The sequence below is a fragment of the Psittacula echo genome (assembly GCF_963264785.1).
Source record: "Psittacula echo genome assembly, chromosome: 2".
NCBI lineage: Eukaryota > Metazoa > Chordata > Aves > Psittaciformes > Psittacidae > Psittacula > Psittacula echo.
Window position 1 is genome coordinate 21,055,332 of NC_137737.1, and position 23,013 is coordinate 21,078,344.

At 37.0% G+C, this 23,013-nt stretch overlaps 1 protein-coding gene across 2 annotated transcripts in view; it reads right to left on the bottom strand.

Moving 5' to 3' along the window:
- ZNF385D (zinc finger protein 385D) overlaps positions 1-23,013 on the bottom strand; it is a gene marked incomplete at its 5' end in the record, with an annotated part of 434,342 nt that overhangs the window by 76,271 nt on the left and 335,058 nt on the right. For both annotated transcript variants that reach the window (XM_080639318.1, XM_080639317.1), the window contains one exon: positions 18,651-18,761. In XM_080639318.1, coding sequence (XP_080495444.1) covers positions 18,651-18,761 — 111 coding nt within the window. The remainder of the gene's footprint in view (positions 1-18,650; positions 18,762-23,013) is intronic.

Here is a 23,013-nt window from a genome sequence, read left to right on the forward strand (position 1 = left end):
GACCCTATCTTAAAAGAACATTAAGGGTGCATAACCTAACAATGGATATGGAAGGGTAATAGCAAACTACAAATGTCGTGGTTGTATAAGCAAGTACTTGCAGGTGTAGGTCGCTATGACCTATCACATTATGCTAAATATTGGCAGTGGGTCTTGAAAATATAACTGAGACAAATCACCTTTCCTGAGACAGTTAATTTTCCCAGTTCATCTTCCTGGCTTTCAGAGTTCAGGGTGGCCCTAATGGCTGTAACCACATCACCCCTCTGCCTCTGAGTGCCATTCTTCCTGGAGCCTCAAGAAACCTCCACTCCCAGCTCTGGCTGAAGTGCTCCAGTGTGTTCCACCTACCCCGCTAGTTAAACCTGCAGAATTTATCACCACTTAATGATGCATACATTTACTGAGTAATAAGGATTTTGAACTGTACAGCACTGTGACTACTCCAAAGAAGACGTGAGAGTATCTCGGGTAACACCCAGAGCCCTACTGATGACAAGAGAACTTCAAGAAGTCCCACTTTCCAAATTAGATCACAAAGGCCATCAGGACAGATACATGAATGTCATGTGCAGTGTGTAACATCTAACAGCTTGCAAGACTTTTGCGAAGTCATTTACAGAGAAATACGACAACTAGGCCAGGCTCAGGACAACTGACTTTAGCACCCGGAGTCCTACCAAGTTCGGATATGATTTAACTTCTAATACTTTCTCTTTTAAGAGGGTTGAGGCTATAATCTTTAATTCAGTGCTTCTTCAATTTCACCTTGCAGATACAGTTTCAGCCTCAATGTCTTTGCCCTCCAGTCTCCTAAAACATACCTCTTATTGCATTCCAAATACAAAACAGATATTACTTCCAGCTGAGAGTTTTAAGATGTATTAGCATCTTCAGGCTTACACATGGTCAATCTAACAGGTTTCTGCAGGCAGACAACAGGCCAGGAATCTAAGTGGGAGCTTTCAGGCTAAGCCAAAATGTATGCCAGTCCAAATGTGGTAGGAGCAGAAGCAGTTGTCTGCTAAAGATGGATTAAATCTGTAGCTGAACTGTTCATTCAGTTATGTGCAAACATGACTTTTAGTAAGCCTATGACTTCAACAGGTTCAGGAATACAGGTCTGAGAAGCCCTGATGTTTTGTAGGAGATAGCCCCTACCTTCTTTACCTGATCAGATAGGTCACATCATAGGCCATGTGTCTTTTAACTACATAGCATATTACCACAGGATCCAGAATTTATTGTCTACGTAAATCTTTGCTTCACATGGCTGTAAAGTCCCTTATTCTTCTCCCCATTTACAGAACTCACATCCCTCAAAAAGGGTGGAGTCCACTACTGCTCATTAAACAGACAGACATTAAGGATGACCTTGTCACAGAGAATTGTATGTGGTTATCTACAGTGCAAGAATTTCAGAAAATCACTCAAGATTTGATGTTAATGATAAGCTCATCACCCTGCTGATTCATCTTTTGTGGTGCTGAGAAAAGAGAATTATGAAAATTATGCTTCTCCCCAGCCAAAAGGCCTCAAGGGCCAACACATCACTTAAGAGTTTGAATATGCACCTTTGCACATACAAGAACAGCTTGCAGTGAAATAACAAAGGCCCCCACCTTGTCCTAAATGCAATTTTTCATGGTTCTACAAACAGCATACTGAAATGCAATGAGCCTCTATTAGCCCCCGCAAGCGAGCAAAATCCTGGCTTCTTAGCTACAGTTCAATCAGTTTGTTATGAATATAAATGCCCAATTAAAAATGCATATTTAGTATTGGTGGGACCTCTTTTTATAGAAAAAAGAAAAGGAGTCATGCCTGCAAAACACACAGATTCTTGTAACTGCAACAACAAATGTTTTAAGGTTTGAATTAAAATTCATAGTCCAATTACTGTAAGTGGCTATACCTCTTCACTGGGAATTAATCTGTTCCTACTCTGTTACCTGTTTCATGTCAGGATCAGTCATGATAAATCACCAAGCTGGTTTCATGAGGATGATGGTGGGGGTGGAGGGCAGCACATTGATGGGAAAAGTAGATAAGTATCTTCAGCCTTGTTTTCCCATTCAGGGAATATGGAAATCAACACCTTTTGGATAAAAATATATTTTCTGAGTGGGACAACATGTAATCTCTGTTAATTTTAAGAATCCAGGTTTAAAGCAGGTATTCTAAAAGTGCTTCTGTCAATATTCCATTCTGCAAACACCACAAAAGCGCTAATCAATAGACTTCAGATATCTTAACTTTTATGTAGGTAAGTAGATGGGTGGAAAATAATAAAAAATTATTAAGGCTGACTATAGGGAAGATCTGAATCCTAAATAACCCCAGCTGGGAAATGTCTGGATGACAAACCTCCTCCCCATTGTAAAACAAGACTTGCACAGGCCAAATATATTCCATGATTCTGTCTTCAAGCCTTTTTACTCTCGACTTAGACACATTCTCTTTGGGATGACTTCTTTGCTTTCAAAGAGTATCTTTATGATCATTCAGCATTAATAGCTCCTCAATGGCTCTAATTTTTCTCCAGTGTTTACTCTGCCATCTGAAATTTTCCATTTCTCAATTCATCTCTTTTCTGTCATGATAACCCAAATTTAATTATGAACTATGACAGAATCAGAGACTCCTTTCTGTCCACATATTGATCTCCTACTCTGCATCATCACACCTGTTATTCAATATTGCTTATTTGTCTCTTCTCTTACATAGCTTCTTCTCCCTCTTGCGTGCCTTAGAAAAACACACCTACTCCAACCATTTATTCCATAAATTACAAACTCAGAAAATACATTTATTCTTATTTACCCTCAGACACTTTTTACAGGCTTGACTTCAAATGTTCTAACATGTTATCTAATAAGTTGAATCATATGCCTACTGGCTGTCAAACCCTCCCTTTTTCAAGAAAGCTTAAATATGGGTTTCAGAAAGTATTTTTCCATTAACTCATTCACCAATCCCCTGCTGCTCTCCCTATCTTATATTCTTGTTTCATTTCTGATTTATTAGAAAATAAGCTCTCTAGATGAAAGATCTCATCTTACACATCTGTAAAGCACTGTACACTTCACAGATATTTAGCTGTAGGCTCCTTGTATAAATGAGCCATAATATTCTCCAGGTTCTACATAAATTACCCATTAAACAGTATCTCTACTATTTTTAAGACCATTATTGCAGAATAATTCAGACCATACCGATATCATGCTTCCTAAGAAAAGATTTCCAGTGTATTTTGCGATTAATGGTTGTTTATCTGTTTCAATAGACACTCAGCAAGACACATGACAGAAATGCTGAGCTTCTTTTCTCTTGGGACCTTGCTGTTGGTTCTGACTTGAAGTAGCATGGACTAATGTCTACAACAGAGATCACAGCTACGACTGAATTAATCCTCAAAATGGTTAAATGGTACAAAAAATCAGTTAGTAAGAGTCATCAGAGCAAAGGCTTATTTTTTGTTAGTGTTAATTTTCTTAAAAGATCAAATTGATCTTGATTAATGTCACTAACTTTCTACAGGATCTGGAGAGAATAAACAAATTCAGAACTTGGTTCTATAGCTTAGGCAAGATCATGACATAAGTCCAAGAAATCATCTTTCTCATCTTGTTAGCCTTGACAATGTTGTAACAAACTTCCATTAACTATGAAGTGCACATTTTCCACTCTATACAAATTCTTCTTCAATTCCTTCTATTAGTGCAGACAATGCAAAATAAAATATTAGATTATTCTTGGAAAGATCAGAGAACTTGTGCCCTGAGTTGAAATGTGCCTTAACTACTTAATCCTTTGGGCAAATGCAATCAGCCCTACAAGAAAGAAATGACTGAGTGCTGAGCACTAATACAACACAATCTATTTTAGCCAAGAGTCTGTGCCAGTGCTCTTTTTATCTTGCTGCACACCCAATCCTCATGATTCTTGCTGCTGAATGTCATTGCATCTGCTCTTTTCTTCTCCTGAATATCTGTTCTTTCCTTACTTCTTGCCAATTGTTTTGTGGGGAGCACCACCTCTAACAGCATTAATTTAGCATAGGACAAGCTAATAAGCCTACAAAGACTGCTGTTTTTTCTCTGCATCTCATGTCCTGTTGGCTTGCCTTGCCAGTAAGGCCTGTCTTGCCAATCAAGACATAGCGCTCAGATTCTAGAAGAATAGTTAAAATGATTCTGCAGCCATTTTAGGTCATTTTATTAAAGATTCGTTCATCCTCTAACTACATGATGTACATTTTCTTTGCTCTTTGAAGGAAGTTTCAATCTTACAGTCTTTTCAATAACTAATAAGACACAACCATGTAAACTAATTTTAGAAACAAAAATCCTTTGCCACTAGAAATTATATAGAATAAAATACAGTTAAATGCAGTAAAAACCTTCATTTGTTCAGTGTCCAAGGTGTTATTTCCACATATTCCATGTTTCATGGCACCTTCTGATACTGTTACTCACTGCTGCTTCTCAGAAAGTGGTTAAGTTATAAATTGATTTTATTGTAATCATTTATCACTACCTAAGATTCTGGTATGAAAATCATGTTACAGAATAAACTGACAAGCAATGACAAGTACCTTGTGGTAGGCTATTTGACTAAAATAGTACACTGAACAGAGATATTTGATGGTTCTTCACTAACAAAGGAAAATTTTCTGTTATGTCATTAAAATAAGTGGCAAGAGTCTGGGAAGATAATGCAGATCGATGTACCCTGTAAAATAAAAACTATGCAATATACTCACATTAATTGCTAAACCATAAAAATAAACAGGTTAACACTTTGGAAGAGCAACTTCTAGACAAGTGATGAAATCCTGTATTTGGCAAACAAAGTGTTCAAGTAGGTAGAACATAAAGAGAGAGGCTGTTTGAGTGATTGTTTGATTTGCAAATTGGTGCCTTTATCATCAATTTAAAAAGAAACAAAACAAAGCACCTGAGTGAATATCCCATAGTTTTAAAATTACTGTATATATCATTGGCCCATTAAATTATGACATTTGGACATGTTTTGTATTGTTGTGTAGACTGAGGTGAGTGATAATAATGCTGAAGTGCCTGCATCTAATGAAAACATAACACTTTCTATTTGGTGGCATGGCTCACTCCAAAAAAGCAATATATCACTGTCTTGAAAATGGCCAGCAGGAATAGGAAAATGAGCTGCTGCTAATTAAAAATTTTACATATAAACATGATTGCTAATCAAATTTTTATTACCCCATACTCTCACATTCTACTTTCTTCTTCATTTACACTTCATCCTGTAGACCTTGAAGGTTTACAGTCGCCTTGTATGTTGTGTTTTTTTGATACTGTGAAAGTATAAACTTGTGACAATGATAATTTAAAAAGATGCCTAAAAGGCAAGTAACTGTGGTAGGAAAAACAACAGTAAAATTAAAATACACCTGGTTACTCAGATAGCTAATTAAAAGTCACATTTAAGATATTAGGAAAATATAAAGGGTTTACTCAAGCTGAAATTTTATCATTCTTGTGATAACTGAAAAACACCTTTATTACACGGAAGGAAGGATGCTTGGCTTTAAATACATAGAACACCCTCATTTTCAGAAGTGCGCTATTTAGTTATGATCAAATTATACACCGTATTTCCTCTAAAGAAAGGAAAGATACCTTAGATTTTTAATGATTTCATTGCTATGAATTTTGCTACACAGCCATTTCATATAAATTGAACACTAAAGATAAATATTACCCTAGCCAAGTATCTGATTAAAAGCCAGCAAAATAGATTTTGCAAAAATTCTAGGCTAGCATCTGTTAGATTTCTCTTAGTGAAGTACCAAATAACTATTTAATTTTTATTTATATAGAAGTAATTGTTGAAATATTTGTAAAATGAAGTGAAAAAAATCACAACATAAGATGTTATTTGAAATAGAAAAGCATTCTTCTTCTAATCATGTAGGGACAGAACAACTGAACTTATTATTTTTGTCAAAGAAATAATAAAATCAAAGCAAGCAGAGACAATTGCAACCAGACTAAATGTAAATTAAAATACTTCAGACAAAAAGCTTGAAGGCAACTGATTCTCCCATTGAGGGATGATTTTCACTTGTCTCCAGGTGTAACATTATGTGCACTGATCAACAGAAGAGAACTTCTCCCCAGCTGTAATCAGGAGTGATTGATGGTTGGGACAAAAAAGTTGATTATCATGACAAGTCCACTGATGCAGAGAAAATAGTCTATGCCGGGAAAGGATAAAACCTGTTCAGAAACTACCTTCTAAAACCTCTGTTCTAATGAATAAAATGAAACATTTATGCCCTTCCAAAAAGAGCTAACATAAATGAATTCAGTACATATACTATGCACCTGTATCTATAGTTATTCCACCACGACACAATGAGACCTATATTAGCCCCAAACAGAATAAACCCTTGTATTTTTAAAATCACAGCTTGAGATCAACGCATCAAACACTATGTGTATATGAAAGAACCTGCATGGTCTGCCAGTAGAGCACTGCCTCAGTTTGAATACATTTTGAATTCATAATGAAAGTTTTTAAAGGCCATGCGGGAATTAGGTGTAAGTGCCATACTGGATTCTTTCCTGAGAAGAAGTCAGTACCCTTTGGCCATTTTAAACCTTTAAAGACTTCCTTTTCAATTGAGATTAAAAAATAAACCAAAACAAACAAAAGCATGAGTGGTGGCAATACACCCTCAAAGGTATAGTTCCAATATGTACTTTTTTTATTCCAATATAAAGATTTGAAAAGCAGAGGTTGGGTTGCACTTCCACTCCTTTAGAGGATCAGACTCCCAGCTGTTAGCTCTGATGTGAGTTATGTACACAGAATAGCATTTTATCCAGGGACTGTAAAAGACATGAGAGGAGTGATAAAAGAAGGAAGGAGCTGAAAAAGTTAGGCCTGGAGGTGCTGAAGTGGAATTTGTTTACATCGGGGCAGTTATGTTTAACATTAATTCTTTCAAAAGGAAATATTATGTTTGCTACAAGAGGTGGCTGCATAAATACACCACAAAAAAAAGAATGTATCATAGGTACCCAAGGGAGTGCAATTTTACTGTACCATAAAGTGGAAAAAAAACCAAACCAAACTGTCCAGAGATAGTGTAAAATAATTTGAAAAGGTTTTATGGCTGTTGGAATACAGTATAATCAACTAAAGCAAAGTAAAAGAGCAACTCTACATTCAATGCACTTTAGAAGAAATTAGGATTTTTTTTTTTAAATAAAATCCACAATTCACATAATCCAACTCATTTTGATGGAGATCTTTCTCCATCACAGAAAACTGCACATTTTCTTCACTATGTGCTCTTTCTGCGGACCAGACTGACATATAGCCCTGCCAGTTCCTATTCTGCCAGTTCTTCTTTATCAGTGCCTAAGAAAGTGAGCCAGGAGTCACTGACTGGTGACTGAAACTAGACAATATTTTGCCATTTTTATAGTGAAATTTGTTATCTGCACCTATCATTAATAATTCAGAATTTCAGATTCTCTACTGTATAAATTATTTTTAAAAATAAATCTATAAGGAAGAATAGGCTACCCTGGATTTGGAGAAAGCTGAGGTTCTTAATGACTTCTTTGCCTCAGTCTTCATTAGCAAATGCTCTGACCACACCACCCAAGTCTTGGAAGGCAGAGGAAGGGACTGTGAGAATAAAGACCTTGGGCCCACTGTAGGAGAGGATCTGGTTTGAGACCATCTTAAGAACCTGAATGTGCACAAGTCCATGGGACCTGATGAAATCCATCCATGGGTCCTGAAGGAGCTGGCGAATGAAGTTGCTAAGCCACTGTCCATCATATCTGAAAAATCATGGCAGTCAGGTGAAGCTCCCGACAACTGGAAAAACAGAAATATAACCACCATTTTCAAGAAGGGGAAAATGGATGACCCGGGGAATTACAGACCAGTCAGTCTCACCTCTGTGCCTGGCAAAATCTTGGAACAGATTTTCCTGGAAGGCATGCTGAGGCACATGAAAAACAAGGAGGTGGTTGGTGACAGCCAGCATGGCTTCACTAAGGGGAAATCCTGTCTGACCAATTTGGTGGCCTTCTATGATGCGGCTACAGAACTGATGGACATGGGCAGAGCAGTTGATGTCATCTACCTGGACTTGTGCAAAGCATTCGACACTGTCCCACACAACACCCTTGTCTCTAAATTGGAGAGACATCAATTTGATAGGTGGACCACTCGGTGGATAAAGAACTGGCTGGATGGCCGCACGCAAAGGGTTGTGGTCAATGGCTCAATATCAAGCTGGAGACTGGTAATGAGTGGTGTCCCTCAGGGATCGGTGTTGGGACCGGTCTTGTTCAACATCTTTGTCGGTGACATGGACAGTGGGATTGAGTGCGTCCTCAGCAAGTTTGCCGATGACACCAAGCTGTGTGGTTCGGTTGATATTCTGGAGGGAAGGGATGCCATTCAGAGGGACCTTGACATGCTTGTGAGGTGGGCTGATGCCAACCTTATGAAGTTTAACCGTGACAAGTGGAAGGTCCTACACCTGGGTCAGAGCAATCCCAGGCACAGCTACAGGTTGGGCAGAGAAGAGATTCAGAGCAGCCCTGCAGAGAAGGACTTGGGGGTGTTGGTCGATGAGAAAATGAACATGAGCCGGCAGTGTGTGCTCGCAGCCCAGAAAGCCAACTGTATCCTGGGCTGCATCACAAGGAGCATGACCAACAGGTTGAAGGAGGTGATCCTGCCCCTCTACTCTGCTCTCGTGAGACCTCACTTGGAGTATTGTGTGCAGTTCTGGTGTCCTCAACATAAGAAGGACATGGAAGGTTGAAGGAGGTTGAAGGAGGTGATCCTGCCCCTCTACTCTGCTCTCGTGAGACCTCACTTGGAGTATTGTATGCAGTTCTGGTGTCCTCCACATAAAAAGGACATGGAACTGTTAGAACAAGTCCAGAGAGGGCCACGAGGATGATCAGGGGACTGGAGCACCTCCCGTATGAAGATAGGCTGAGAAAGTTGGGGCTGTTCAGCCTGGAGAAGGCTGCGTGGAGATCTCATAGCAGCCTTCCAGTATCTGAAGGGGGGCCTACAAGGATGCTGGGGATGGACTTTTCATCAGGGACTGTAGTGACAGGACAAGGGGTAATGGGTTTAAACTTAAACAGGGGAAGTTTAGATTGGATATAAGGAAGAAATTCTTTACTGTGAGGGTGGTGAGGCACTGGAATGGGTTGCCCAGGGAAGCTGTGAATGCTCTATCCCTGGCAATGTTCAAGGCCAGGTTGGACAGAGCCTTGGGTGGCATGGTTTAGTGTGAGGTGTCCCTGCCCATGGCAGGGGTGTTGGAACTAGATGATCTTAAGGTCCTTTCCAACCCTAACTATTCTATGATTCTATGATACAACAGATCAAACAAAGCTAGATGAAGACTGCACAGCAAAGATCCAATTTATCTTTCCTTCTGTGTGATGATTCACTTATGGGAAGTGGTTTCTGTAGAATCCCCATCACAGTTGTTCATAAATTTGAACTGTTTATTAGAGTTGACTGATTTAATTCCCATGTTGACTGATGAAGCTGACAGGAAAAACTGCCTCAAATACAAACAACTATATGGCAAGGAGTGATAAAGCAGAGGTTTCTCTCCTTGCAGTTGAAATGGGCAGTGTTTTCCATGAATGGAACATGAGTGGATTGGAAAAGACACTTTTATCCCCTTTTATACTGTCTATACTTCTTCTATTGTCTGTTTTTCCCTGCCAATACCAATTACTTTGGGTATCAAATGGCATTTTTCAATGTACAGTTCAAACTCCTAAGCATTGTCTTCATTCTCATAATTCCAGCCAAACACTTTAAAGAAATTCCACTACCAAAGAAATTAACCGCTACCTGTCCAACTCTGGGATTTGAATTTCATTCTCATGTTTCTCCACCCTCCTCCAGGCACGAAATCTTTCTGATGCTATTGTATCTACAAGATTCAAGTCATTAAAACCACTGGAAATACATTGGTAATTTGACTGGAAGTCATCCTGGTAAATGACAGCTAATCCACATTAAGTGCTATCATGACACTGACAGCAGATTTTGGAAAATCTAGGGCCTATCAGATCATTTAGGTTTGTTTCCCGCTCTCCAGTAAAATGTTTTCTGGTACATTCTTATATTCTAATGTAGTAATTTCTGAGAGAAGGAAAATTTCTAATAGCAGCAAGCATGGATGTGTTCAAACACAGAAGGGAGGTTGCTTTTATTTCTGACTTTTGCTCTGATTAACTACTCTCACCTCTGCCTTTCCCTCTTCTGCTCTTTGCAGTTCTGAGATCATCTATGCCCAAGCAGAAGTTAAAAGTTGGCTACGAAAGGGCAAATGCTGCAACCATTCACTTCAATGCCAAAAGTAGAAACCTTTTAAACCAATTTGTCTTCGTATTCCACAGTCAGAATACTGGTCATTAATCTTCTGCAAATTATAAACAGGACTATCAGAGACAGTCATTGCCTATCCACAGATCATTTCCAGCAAACAAATAATTTTCAAGAGACATCAAAACCTTCTGCACAATTGACTTGTTTTATCAAAAAAAAGTGAAAGCTTTGAAAATGAAATAACCTGGTAGGGTGAGCAGAGGTAGGAAGACTTGACAAAGGTGAATAAAAAAATCTAGTTTACAAAATCTTTAAGTTCTAATACAGCAACAGCTGCCGATCAGTTGAATGTCAGTCTCTGTAGGATCATGTTCCTATACTGATTCTGATGTTCAGTTGACACAGATATTGAACATTTCTCTATAACCTCTGCTTGTGCAGGGACCAGGTAGCTGAAAGCTACTATTTTCTCCTCAATTTATAGAATAGAATCATTTGGGTTGGAAAAGACCTTTAACATCATTGAGTCCAGCCACTGACCTAGTACTGCCAAGTCCACCACTAATCCATGTCCCCTAGTGCCACATATACATGCCTTTTAAATACCCCCAGGGATGGTGACTCCACCACTTCCCTGGGAAGACTGTTCCAATGCTTGATTTAGAAACTCTTTTTCCAAATACCACTGCTGAATGTGGATGAAGAATGAATTTTTAGAGGAAAGTCTTGCAGCATGAATATAGAAGACACTGAGGCACTCCATCGCTCCCCATCAGTAACAGACTGAGTAATCCACTGACATTAAGAGCACACTTTCTTAAAGTTCAAAAACCTTAAAACTGTCCTTCTTTCCTACCGCCTTTTTATCCTCAGTGACTGCCTCTGTGAGCCTGATACAGCCCCTGGGCTGGGCCAGGTTCTGCAACAGTACAAGTTTTCAAGACAGAATAGATTACTTGCACTACAAGAGAGGAGAGAGGTATAAGGATTAATGAAGAGTTTGTGTAGAGAGTTCCATAGTTTGTGGACCACTGAGAGACCACTTAGAGCTGCTACTGAGGATCACCCAAAACATTTAGTTTGTAGGCGATGCTTAAGAGGCAAGGAAATATTCAAATCCTTAGGCTATCAGTCAGGGGACTTGTTTCAACACCCCCAAAAGTACTCTGAAGCTAAACAACAGGGTGTTGTGTCAGCTATGAGTAATTTCTGCTTCTAGGTTGTATCAGCACATAAAAGTACTGCATAGAAGGTGAAAATTACGGGCAAAATACTTTATACAATAAAGGAAATTATTTATACTTTTTATTAAGCATGTTATAAATGCTTAATAGAAGCTTTAAGAAACTACAGGTTATATGAAAATTTGTGACCGTGTTCAACAAAGTATTCTTGAATTTGTAATTTGTAAATTAAGTTACTTATTTCCTACATGAAAAAAAGTTACTCACAACCAAGTTTTAATTCTCTAGCATGGGAAAGATCAAAGCTGCACAGGACCTGGCTTCAATTCATACTGTAGCCTGTAAAACTGTTGTCTAGGAAATAGTAGGTAATGCTTCTTAAATGTTCAGGCTAAGCCTGTAATAACACTCCACTGAATATCCAACTGGGGACCCCCCCCCCCCCCAGGCTGTTTCCAAATTTCTCATGTATGCAATGTAAATGCAAAATATTGTGTGCTGTTTGATTAGACTTTTGGAATGAAAAAAAGAAAAATTACATATTTTAAGTTATTTTGCTAGCAATTCTTTAGGGTTTTCATAATGTTTTGAGGCAAATGTCACATATCTCATGGAAATCTCTTGACTTTCTGTGATTACTTGATATTTTTTCCAGTGAATACTATAAACCAATATCTTTGGAAAAGTGTAGACCTATGAGTGAATTTCCATCCAAACTCACATTCTTATCTCACATGAATGGCATGTGCAACTGAAATCAGAATTTTTTTCTCCTTACACTGAACTCTATAGTACAGGAAAGATGGTGCATTATCATACAGAAGTAGCGTGCACACGTGTGTATATATATATATGAAATGGAGATATATAACTATATAAATCATGTATATGAAAATAATTTTTCATATCTATATAAGTATAATTTTTCATATATATATAAAAAAAAGTTAATCCTGCGCAAAGTTTTATTCTTGATGAAGTACAAATATGGCAATTAATAATTAATACCATACCCTCATAGAATAAGACTGAATTTAAGGGGATGCTGAGCTTCTGTAAATGTTTGCACAAGAGAATCTCCTTAAAGAATCAGGCTGATAACTTCACAGAACACAGATGCATTAGTTTGGAAACACCAGAAGTAAAATTGCCTAAAGATAATAGATAAATGTGCTTGATGGCAATACCTGCAATAAGTGAATTTGATTAAGAAAGCTGTGAATTACAGTTCAAGCAGAAACTGTTGAGTTCATACCAAAGCAGGGTTCTAAATCTAAAGGTTAATTGGAAATCTAAATCTAACCCATAATTGGAGACACACAATAAAACATACAAAGAATAAGAACATATGCCACACACAAAAACTGAGTAAGGCAAATAACACACATGATTTCAAACACCATTTAAACATATCTCTGAAAGTTGAAAAATACCAGATTTGAAATCAGAATGGTGAAATACTAAATAACTTCAAGCAGTTAGCTGTATCAGCCTCTCTTGGTTCTTAATGGACCAACTTTTGAAAGTTCTCTCTGCAAACAGAGGCTGCAGGCCAGGTGTGACCATCGCTTGGAATGGACAAGAAATGAAATTTCTTCCAAATCAGAGGATTACCAGGTTTGTAAATTAGTTGAGCAGGAGGTCATGTAATCTCTCTCAGCTCAGGGCCTGTGCTCTGTGTTTCCTGTCCATCCTCAGAAACAGGTGTCTAATTTAAGACCTTGTGCTGGCCAATGTCCTTTACATGTTTCCTTCCAACACTTCACTACCATTACAGCTAGAATTGTTTCACCAAATATTCCAACAAAAAAAAATCTTGAGTCAAATTAATCTGAAGAATTAATCAGATTTATTCTTCTATCAAAACCAAGGAACACAAAGATCTAATGGTCACTGTTCTCTTATTAACCCCCCTTCATATACTGAAAAACCTACTATATTTCCCTTGTCTTTTCCAATGTACATCTACCCAGTATTTTCTACTTTCCCTAGTCTCACTATTGGATGTCTTCTAAATTGTGCAGCTAATAATGCTTTTGTTAAAGTGTGATGACTACTGCTGTAAATAATTCTTCACCTGAGGCATTGCCAATTTCAAACACTGTGGAATACTTACCTGTCTATTGATAAATGCAACACTCCTTGGGAAAAAAAAAAATATCATAGGATTATGTGAGTGGTTTTGTTTTTCTTTTCTTTCCCCATTAGCAATTGTTAATGTATATCTGAATCGTGATTCACTGTAATTCCTTTTTGGCCCTTAAGGCAGACATTTCTCATTTTATTACTTTTACCATTTAATTTTTCCAGTCTAAGCACAACCATTAATGCTTTTATTTGCTGTACTTGTTGGGATTCCAGACTATTTTCTTCAACTGGTGAAGATAATTTTGGACTGCAGTCGTGAACTTGACACCTTCCACGAAGTGTTGCCACCCTCCATATAGGTGTCATCCACAAACCTGGTGTATGCACTTTCTAGTCTGTCAGGTGCATTGCTAATGAAAATTTAGAGTGGCAGCAAGTACAGAACAGACACCTGCAGATCCTGACTTGTAGTGATCTTTTGTTTTGACAGGAAACCATCAGCAACTACTCTCAGTACAGTTTTTCAACTTGTTGTGCAACCAACTTTTAATAATTTCACATTCCCTAATTACTTGACTGTCACACAGGACTGTATCAGACCTTATTAAAGCAAAATATATCACATATATTTATTCCCTATTATCCATTAGACCAATTACCCTGTCAAAGGAGAAAATTAGATTGGTTTGATATGATTTGTTCCTGACAAATTCACGTTGCCTGTTTCTTGGCACCATATTATCCCCTAGGTGCTTACAAATTGATGCTGAAAACATTTGTTCTAGATACCAAGCATAACCTAAATAGGTTATAAGTCCTCTGGTCCTGCTTCTTTCTGCATGAAAGTTAGAACCATAGTAAAATACTTTGGATCTATATTGCAACCTTATCCTCCAAAAAAAACCTTTCACTATTCTTTTACTGGAAGAGCACTTTTTGAATCCTTACAACTTCGCACACTTGAACTATATATTGATTCAGCAGTACTCTTGGCTTTATAGAGATGGTGAAAAACAAGGTGAAAAAACAACAAATAAGGACTCCACGATCAGCATTCAGCTTATGATTTTCAGGAGAATATTACTAGCGTTGCTATTTAAGTAAAGCAATAATTTCGGGCTAATATACCTAGAAATATTTTACAGTGTATCATAATGGAATTCAAATCCTGTGAGTACATAAAAATGCTGCTCAACCTTTCTCTAAAGGCAAGCTGGATTATCATTCAGCCATCTGCATTAAACAAGAGGGAAGAGAAAGAATGCCTTTGCAAGAATTGACCCTGTTAACAGAGACTGTCACTACCCTTATGAAAAAAATGAAATTAGAAATGTGAGCAAAGGAAAATCAAATAGTCTAGACAGGTCATAAAAAATGAGTAAAATTTGTTTCCAAGCCTTGGGGTTGTTTTGGTTTCTTGTTTGGGGTTTGTTTGTTTGTTTTACTGATCGCTCATTACAGCATATAATTTACTCTTACTGCTACCTGTAGGCACATGAGCTGTCCTACTGGAGTCAGCAGGACTTCATTTTACAGGGTGCTTTTAGCAGATGTTTAATGTTTACTACAAAGCATAAATCTAACAGTTCTTTTGAACTGGCGCAATAGCTATCAGCAGCTGCCAAAGTCTAAGTGGCAACACGCATGCTTGCAACTAGGCACATACCTAAATGCTTTGCCCTGTATTGAATGCAGAATGTGAATGTAAATGTTATTAATAGATCTTTTTCAATGAAAAAAAAAAAAAAGAACCAACCGAAAAATAAATCACTGCTTGAAATGGACTCCACAGAACCTCCTTCTGCTGTTCTAATGTTTTTTCTCAGCATGGAGAGGCTTTGGTTACTTGCTTATTCCTCCCTTCTCTTGTATGAGAAGACTTATTTTAAAAAGAAATACTGAACACACAGCTGTCATGAAGATTTATAGATAACTCCTTTAGAAAGAAGCTAAATGATTTTAAACTATGCATCGCATTTTCTCATTTTTCTTTGAAACGTTATTTTGATACCATGCAACCAGAAAAAAAACTCTTCTGTCCTGAAAGAAATCTGTATCAAATGGGAGAAAATTCTGTATTCTCTGCAAAAATGAAAAATCTCACAGACCAGTTTTATTATAAACATTTCCATAATACTGTCATGCAGTAGATAAATGGAATTTCTATTCATTACTCTTGGATAAATCCTTTCTCCAGCATCTAAAAGTAAAGACATATTGGTAGAACAGCCACAAAGCCCTGGGTTTCTAAACAGAAAATCCGTTTATTGTTGTTATGGTTTTAAATCATGTTAAACAAAATATGATGAAAATGAAAGGTAGGAATATTCAGTAAATGTAAACTTTTTCATAATAATAAGAGAAAAAAATTACAATGTGTGTGCTTGTTCATATAGTAATCAAAAAATGATAGCTAGTAGCTCTTTTTCTTCAAAGCAATCTTTAAGTCTCAACATCAAATCTTCAGTTTATCACATTTTTACTTTAAAAACTGGAGGCCATTCAGAATTACTTAAGCAAAGGAGGAACGCTTCTTATTCCCCTCACACTGCAGAAAAGCATTTCTAAACTGCAGTGGGACTCTGACTACTTATTATTTCTTGAAAAGCCTCAGCAGAGCACTTTGTGTTTTACAGCAGTAATAACTGTATGCACTGGAAGGAGAAGAGACCATCATAAAGATAACCACAAATCTCCTCTGTGGGGTAGTGAAAAGGTGGAAAGCAATCGTCCCAGGTTCATCAGTGGGCAACTTTTGGATCACAATCTCTCTACAAACCAGCATCACTGGGATTGCTTTGAAAATTAGGTGAATATTAAAAGTTGAAACAGAAATATTCTCAGCAAGAAGGTCTCTCAATTCCATAAAGTTAACCATATTGATCTACTTTGAGAGAAGGGAGCGTTAAAACAACTTTCCACCAAATAGTCCTGGCAAATTGAAGTTCAAACCTTTATCACTTGAAGATGTGAAAGGACAACTAAATATCTGCTTAATAGCTTTTCATCCAAGAGTTTGGTGTGAAGAGACTAAATTAATAGATTTCCTCTAAAATTTTTTGACACCATAGAAAACTCTGAAAATGGCCACTGCTTCTTCGCTCTCTCTTCTTTGGAATCTTCTCTAAGAGCAGCAGAAAAAGATCAGTATGGGAGCATACCTAATCTCTGAGTAAGAACTATCAGTATCCACTGATACGATATTTGCTTCTGTGTAGAATTATTTCAAACATTTTATTCTGGAAAATGCCTATCTCCTGTCAGCTCAAAAATTTTCCACTCTGTGTATCAATCCGAGTTGTGTATCTGCTAATGACTAATTTTAATGCCATGTTCATCCTCACTTTTGTCTGGATCTTTCTGCAGACTAACAAATGGTATACCCTCTTTGAAAGGATATGTTTCACTTTGGTATGTAACATTGAAGTGTTTGATGTCTCTTGCAAGCTATAAACTATGTATGATTCTGTGTGACATGCTTTTTCCTAAGACAAAGCTGAGAACTGTAAGTGATGAGCTGGGCTGCTCAGTCAGTGAGATCCACTGTGGCCCAGACGCCTCTATCGTTCCCTCCAAATGAATGGGTCAGTATTCACAGTTCTAATTCCAGCATTTGGCTTCCAAATGGAAGAGCCTAATCTGACTCTTTCATTTTTATCTGTGAGGGGGACAGCAGCTCCAGAGAATGCATTACCCTTCCTTGGTGTCCATTCAGTCCACGAACTACAAAACTTGGAGTCATCAGTGAAAATAAGCACCTGATACTGACTGCTCTGGAAATTGTGACTGGTCTTGTTAAAATTATTTCTAAGGAATAAAAAGCTTAGGGGAATGAAGAGAACTGCATTATTTTCATACCCTGGTAGTAAATCTTTAAAAGAAGGCTTCAACGTTCAATTTAAGTTTTTGACAAGTCATGGTATTAATAAGTAATTAATAAACTAAACATAGATATAATCTGTCCATATGCCTACAAAGAAGGAGCAGCACACAAGAATTATTTCACTTCTTCATATGACCAGCATGAGGAAATAACCTTATGGATGCTTTTGGGTTAGACATCACTCTAAATTCAAAGGTTTTTATTCTGTCAGAAGTAACTACCATTATCTAGATTAGTTAAACAGGTAGTAAATGAAAGACATATGGTAAGGGAAGATAAATTTTCACCAGCAACGTCTCTGTCAAGAAACTTCCTGGAGAGACTAGAGTAGCAGAAGAATATATTGTACAATGTCAGGTTTTGTCTGTACACATAGTGATACTGAAGAAGGAAATAAAGGAGTTAAATTCTAAGAGGCCCTTCTGTGACAGAACAGGTATTCCTTCACAAGGAGCACAACAGCACAGCTTCCTTGGGTAATTATAGGGGCTGGATTTCCTCTGTATATTACAGACCATCTCCAGTTCAGCTTGCTCTATTTCACTGCTGGAGGAGTAGTTTGGGTTTTTGACAGCTGTTACTGGCAGGACAGGAATGTAAAAATTCAATTCTGGGTAAACAGATATTGCTGTATCTGTTATATAAATATATAATGATATTAAATATATAAATATGTATTTTAAATATAGATATTGCTATAATGGTAGAAAATAGAAGGTAGATCCACAAGGACTCTTAAGTATATCTGAATAATTTCTAACATTTACAGGCTGGAAAGGGAGGCAAACGTAACCAGGACTGGTAGAAGAATTAGGACCCAGCAAATATTTCAGCCTTATTAGCAGCAATGGATCAGTCCATTTTACTACTTAGACTCTGTGCAGCACAACGGAAGTTGATGAGTTTGCAGGGATATATCCGCAGGGAAAATCTGGCCGGGTGTATAAACATTAGCAAATAATTGTGTTTATTTGAAGCATCCTACAGCCTTTTCATCTGCTGAGCCACAAACTGAAATCACAACATTTCATTTAGTTTCAATTTATGCAAATTATGGCACATCCTAGAAGATAAGTACACATTTCTAATCTGATACAAAATGATCAACTTACATCAGAATTAAATCTCAGCTGGCAAATGTTGCATGATATGATTTGCTTTCTTCGATGAGGAAGAGGAACCCCAAACGTATGATTTATTACAGCTTTTTGAATTGGGTCCATCTGTAAAGAGAGAAGAAAGAGAAAAATGAAAGCTTTTGCTGTTCCACTGTATGCTATGTTATCTATAGACTCAAAACAGATTCTGCATTATGTCATACTTTGAAAATGAGTAGTTCTTCTTCCTGCAGTTTTACAAAGAAGTAATACAAAAAAGAAGAAAGAAAAGTGTCATTAGCTATCTTGAAATATATATCTTAGTCCAACTCTATATGTACCAATTTCCCTTTAATGAAGAAAGGTAAAATCTGTATATGTTTAGCAAGTTTACCTATCAAAACACCAATTTCTTGGGGGTTTTTTATGTCATAGAAAAGCTCACTAAATGAAACAAGAATAGTTAAATTTAAAAAAGGATCAATGCAAATGTGAGGGAGTATTATATACAAATAATTATGGAATAACATAATAGCTCAGTATTATGAGAAGAAAAATAATCCTAGGAACCAATAAATTAATCTTTTCCATAAACCAACTACTAAACAACCTATGAAATATACAAATCCTCCAAAGATCATTTTCATAGCCATCTAGAAGAAACTATTTTGAATAAACCCAACTTTGAGGATGAATTCTGAATCAACCTCTACCAGAATGCTGATCAGGCAGTGTCTGCAAGTGAAGATTCCAGAAAAGAAATGTACCATTGTGGCAGAGAATTGCAAAAAAGCTACTCAAGAGACTTTTTTTACATGGAGCATTGAAATCAAATTCCCCAAATTCATTGGTCAAAATTGCTTATATTTCTTCTTCAAAAGAAGCATTTTATAGCTATTTTTTAAATCTAATAATTTGTATGTTTCTTAAGAAAAAATATTTTTTTCTATGCTCATGTCCCCATGATTCACTTTTTCCTAGTCTGTTAGCAAAGGGTTATTTGATAAATAAAGAATCAGAGCTTTTCCTTAGAGTAATCAAATATTCATGGAAACTGTAATGGTAGACAGTCACGGCCTCTATTGCAGTGAATCCAGAACAGATCACTATAGAAAATTTCATCACCTGACAGCTGTTCAGTGTCAGATATGAAGTAGGTCATTAAACTAATTCCCGTTGAAAAGAAATTCATATTGGTTAAAAAAAAAAAACAAACCAACAAAAAACTCCCAACAAATGGGAACAAGGAAAATAAGGAAAATGGCAGATCTTTAGAGAAAGGTTTGGAAGAAATGCTCAGTTTGGACATCCTCTTCAATTTGATGTGAAAGTAAAATACCTCATACATTTCACAAAACACCAATCCTACCTGGAAACTAGGGATGCCACTGTAACATAACCCTAAAATAACAATTATGTATATCAAGCTTTGAAACACTACAACATACTGTGTAAGACTTTCTGCAGTGATCAGACCATGTACCAGGGCATTTATTTTACTCGGTAACATGATCTTGAAAAAGCTGACAGTCCAATAATGCTACAGGCCAGAAAGAACTCCACTGCATAAGAAAGTAAATAGATGTTAACAGCTCTTCTTTTTTCAACTGCTCTGCTACTCAAGAGGGGACTTCTTATGCCAGCAGAACCAATAGATGGGTATTCTGCAATTTTCAACATCAACGCATATCCTGGTCTTAACTGATATTATTTCACTGCTGAAGTTTGGAGAAATTTAGCCTACTTTAGGCACTGTCCCTTTTGCATGTCTAAAATACTTAGGGAGACCTTAAGCTTGGATATAAGAATAAGTCAGCATATCGTAACAAGAAATTGTGCATTCTTTGATTGATGTAACTGTTTTCCTTCACATTAACCACTGTTGTGAGACAGTATTTGTTCAGCCTTAGTATTAACATGTTCAGCTCTTTCACATTATCTCACAAGTGCCACAAGTCAAGAAAGCCAACAAGGAAGCTCTCTGAGGGTCATATGAAAATTACAACCATAGTTCATAAAATGGAACAATTAGTTTTTTGAGTGGGATTTACCCACACTTCAGAGTAGGAATTCTAGCTTCCAGTGAGGTTGAATTCCTGGGGGAACGGATGCTAATGTATTTAAAAAGAAACAAGTAATTTTTTCAGAATTGAGAAAAATCATGAATTTGCAGAACAATTGGTTTATTCTGTATACAATTTCATTTTTATCTCATTGAAAAATGTGGAGTTTCTTTCCTAATTACTCCACAGATTTTCTCTTTTATCTGCTGATACAGAAACCCATCTGCACACTTCCCTTTCTCTTCTAAAGATGTAGACTTCTAGATATATAGCTACATGGCCTTATTGTGAACTGGATGAATTGTGTTTGCGGCTCTAAATGAAGAAGTGTTCTGGATAGTTTCCAACTTGATTAAGAAAAGCTGCTTCAAAGTAAGAATCTCTTCTCTGCCAGTTGGGTCTTCGATACTGCAAAGGAGAATTAAAACTTCAAACAGCCCCCGATTCTAATGAAGTTAGGGCAGTATGCTGGAGTGGTATTTGGCATTATTATTTGCTCCTGGAAATTTCATTTGGGAAACCCCACCAATCCATAAATTTCAAATAAACATCCAAAAGCACCAGATAAACCCCCAGAAGTTTTGTGCAGGAAATTTGAGAGAGGTAACAGGGTAGCTAGGTACAGCATGATAAGCACTCAGATCTCACAGATACTGGATGACAGAGAGGAGCCCTGCTGAGAGTCAGAGGAACAAAGAGAGGCAGCTGATTGCCAGAAAATAGAGAGCAAGAATTGCAGGGAAGTATAAAGAGGGAAATAATATCACATAGCTGAGATAATCAGCAAGTGGTGAGATACTTAACAGGATCTCCAAGCACTTCTAGGCTCACTGAATGTTAGCAATTATACACATAAATTGTATTTCAACTTATGTAAGTGGTATTTGCTTTCAAAATAAGTTATCATGATAAACTTTGATAAAATCTGCTCTTTACTCATTACTAGTGCTATATTACAATCACTGGAGTTTTATCTTATTACTTAGATGCAACTGATTTAATTTACTCCCATTTACAGTGAACGACAGAGCGGTTTGCAATTCACATGAAAGATTACAATTCAGCTGTCAAAGCTGTGCAGAAGACGAAGGTATGCAAAATGTCCCTTTACTTCCCATTGCCAATGTGTCTGCACTGTAAGTTACAACAAAAAGAGGGTGAGCTTCCCAGTGTTTGATTTGCTCATCATCTTTTGCTTTTCTACTATCCAGGACTAGGTACATCTTACTATGCAACACAGGCTGTGTCACACTTTTCCTTGTGGTCAAAGGACAGCACATGGCTCAAAATTCACTGCAACCCACAAGGTAACTGTCAGTTTGGGCAATGAAGACAAATATGAAAGGTTTCATATTTCATTCAGTTAATTTTTGCTTTCAATACATAAAATGAACTACAATACTATTGTCTATGTTTTAATTATTCAAGCTGAAATTTGTGGCAACATGATATTATTCACTTTCTTTGATCAAGCACTGTATTCCCTTCTCAAGATATTCAGGGGCTCACCATGCTTCAGCAAAATGCAGACTTAAACCACAGGCATGGCAGAAATTAGCCCCTCACTCCACTGTCAGCATTGACCTTATCACTCTCAATTGGTTTTGCTTGCTTGTTTCAAATTCAGCCTTGGCAGACAAATGATCATAAGTCGTCTTTGTTCTTGTGCTTACCATACTGCATGAAAGAGCTCTTTATTTTGTGTGATGCAGGTGAAAAGAGTGGCTATTGCATGATCTTTTCTGGATGAAACAACTACTACAAAATCACCTAAAAAATTACACAGGAGAGCCCATGTTATCCTACCTGCCTTGGCAACATTTCCAGAATCACTGTAGCTGCTGTCCTTGAAGGCCTTCTGTAGTCAAGTCTCTTCATTAAATTCTATTAAATATCTGCAGAAGGCAGAACTCAACCAGGCAAATTTTACCTACAGAGGAATTTGATCCTTAGGAAATGTAAATTTTACATAATTTCTACAGAATAAAGTGGTCTTTTAGGTTTTGGGGTTTTTTTGGTGTTTTTTTTTTTTTTTTTTGTGCTTTTTTTTTTTTTTTGTAAAGAGCTTTTTTAGGTTAAAACTGAAATTCTCACACATAGCTCTTCCTGCATTTCAAAAAGGGTTAAATATATATAATTTTTATTAGTCCTTTTTATGTGATCTCTTATTCCAGAGGCATAATAGTATGACTAAGTCAAAACCAACAACAAACCGACAGCAAAGGAGAGATTACAAGTTTGATCCATGAAAGCTCAAATCACTAAAGGATATCAACCAAAGTGTTGTGGTTTAAACCTTGTTGTCAAGTTAGCCA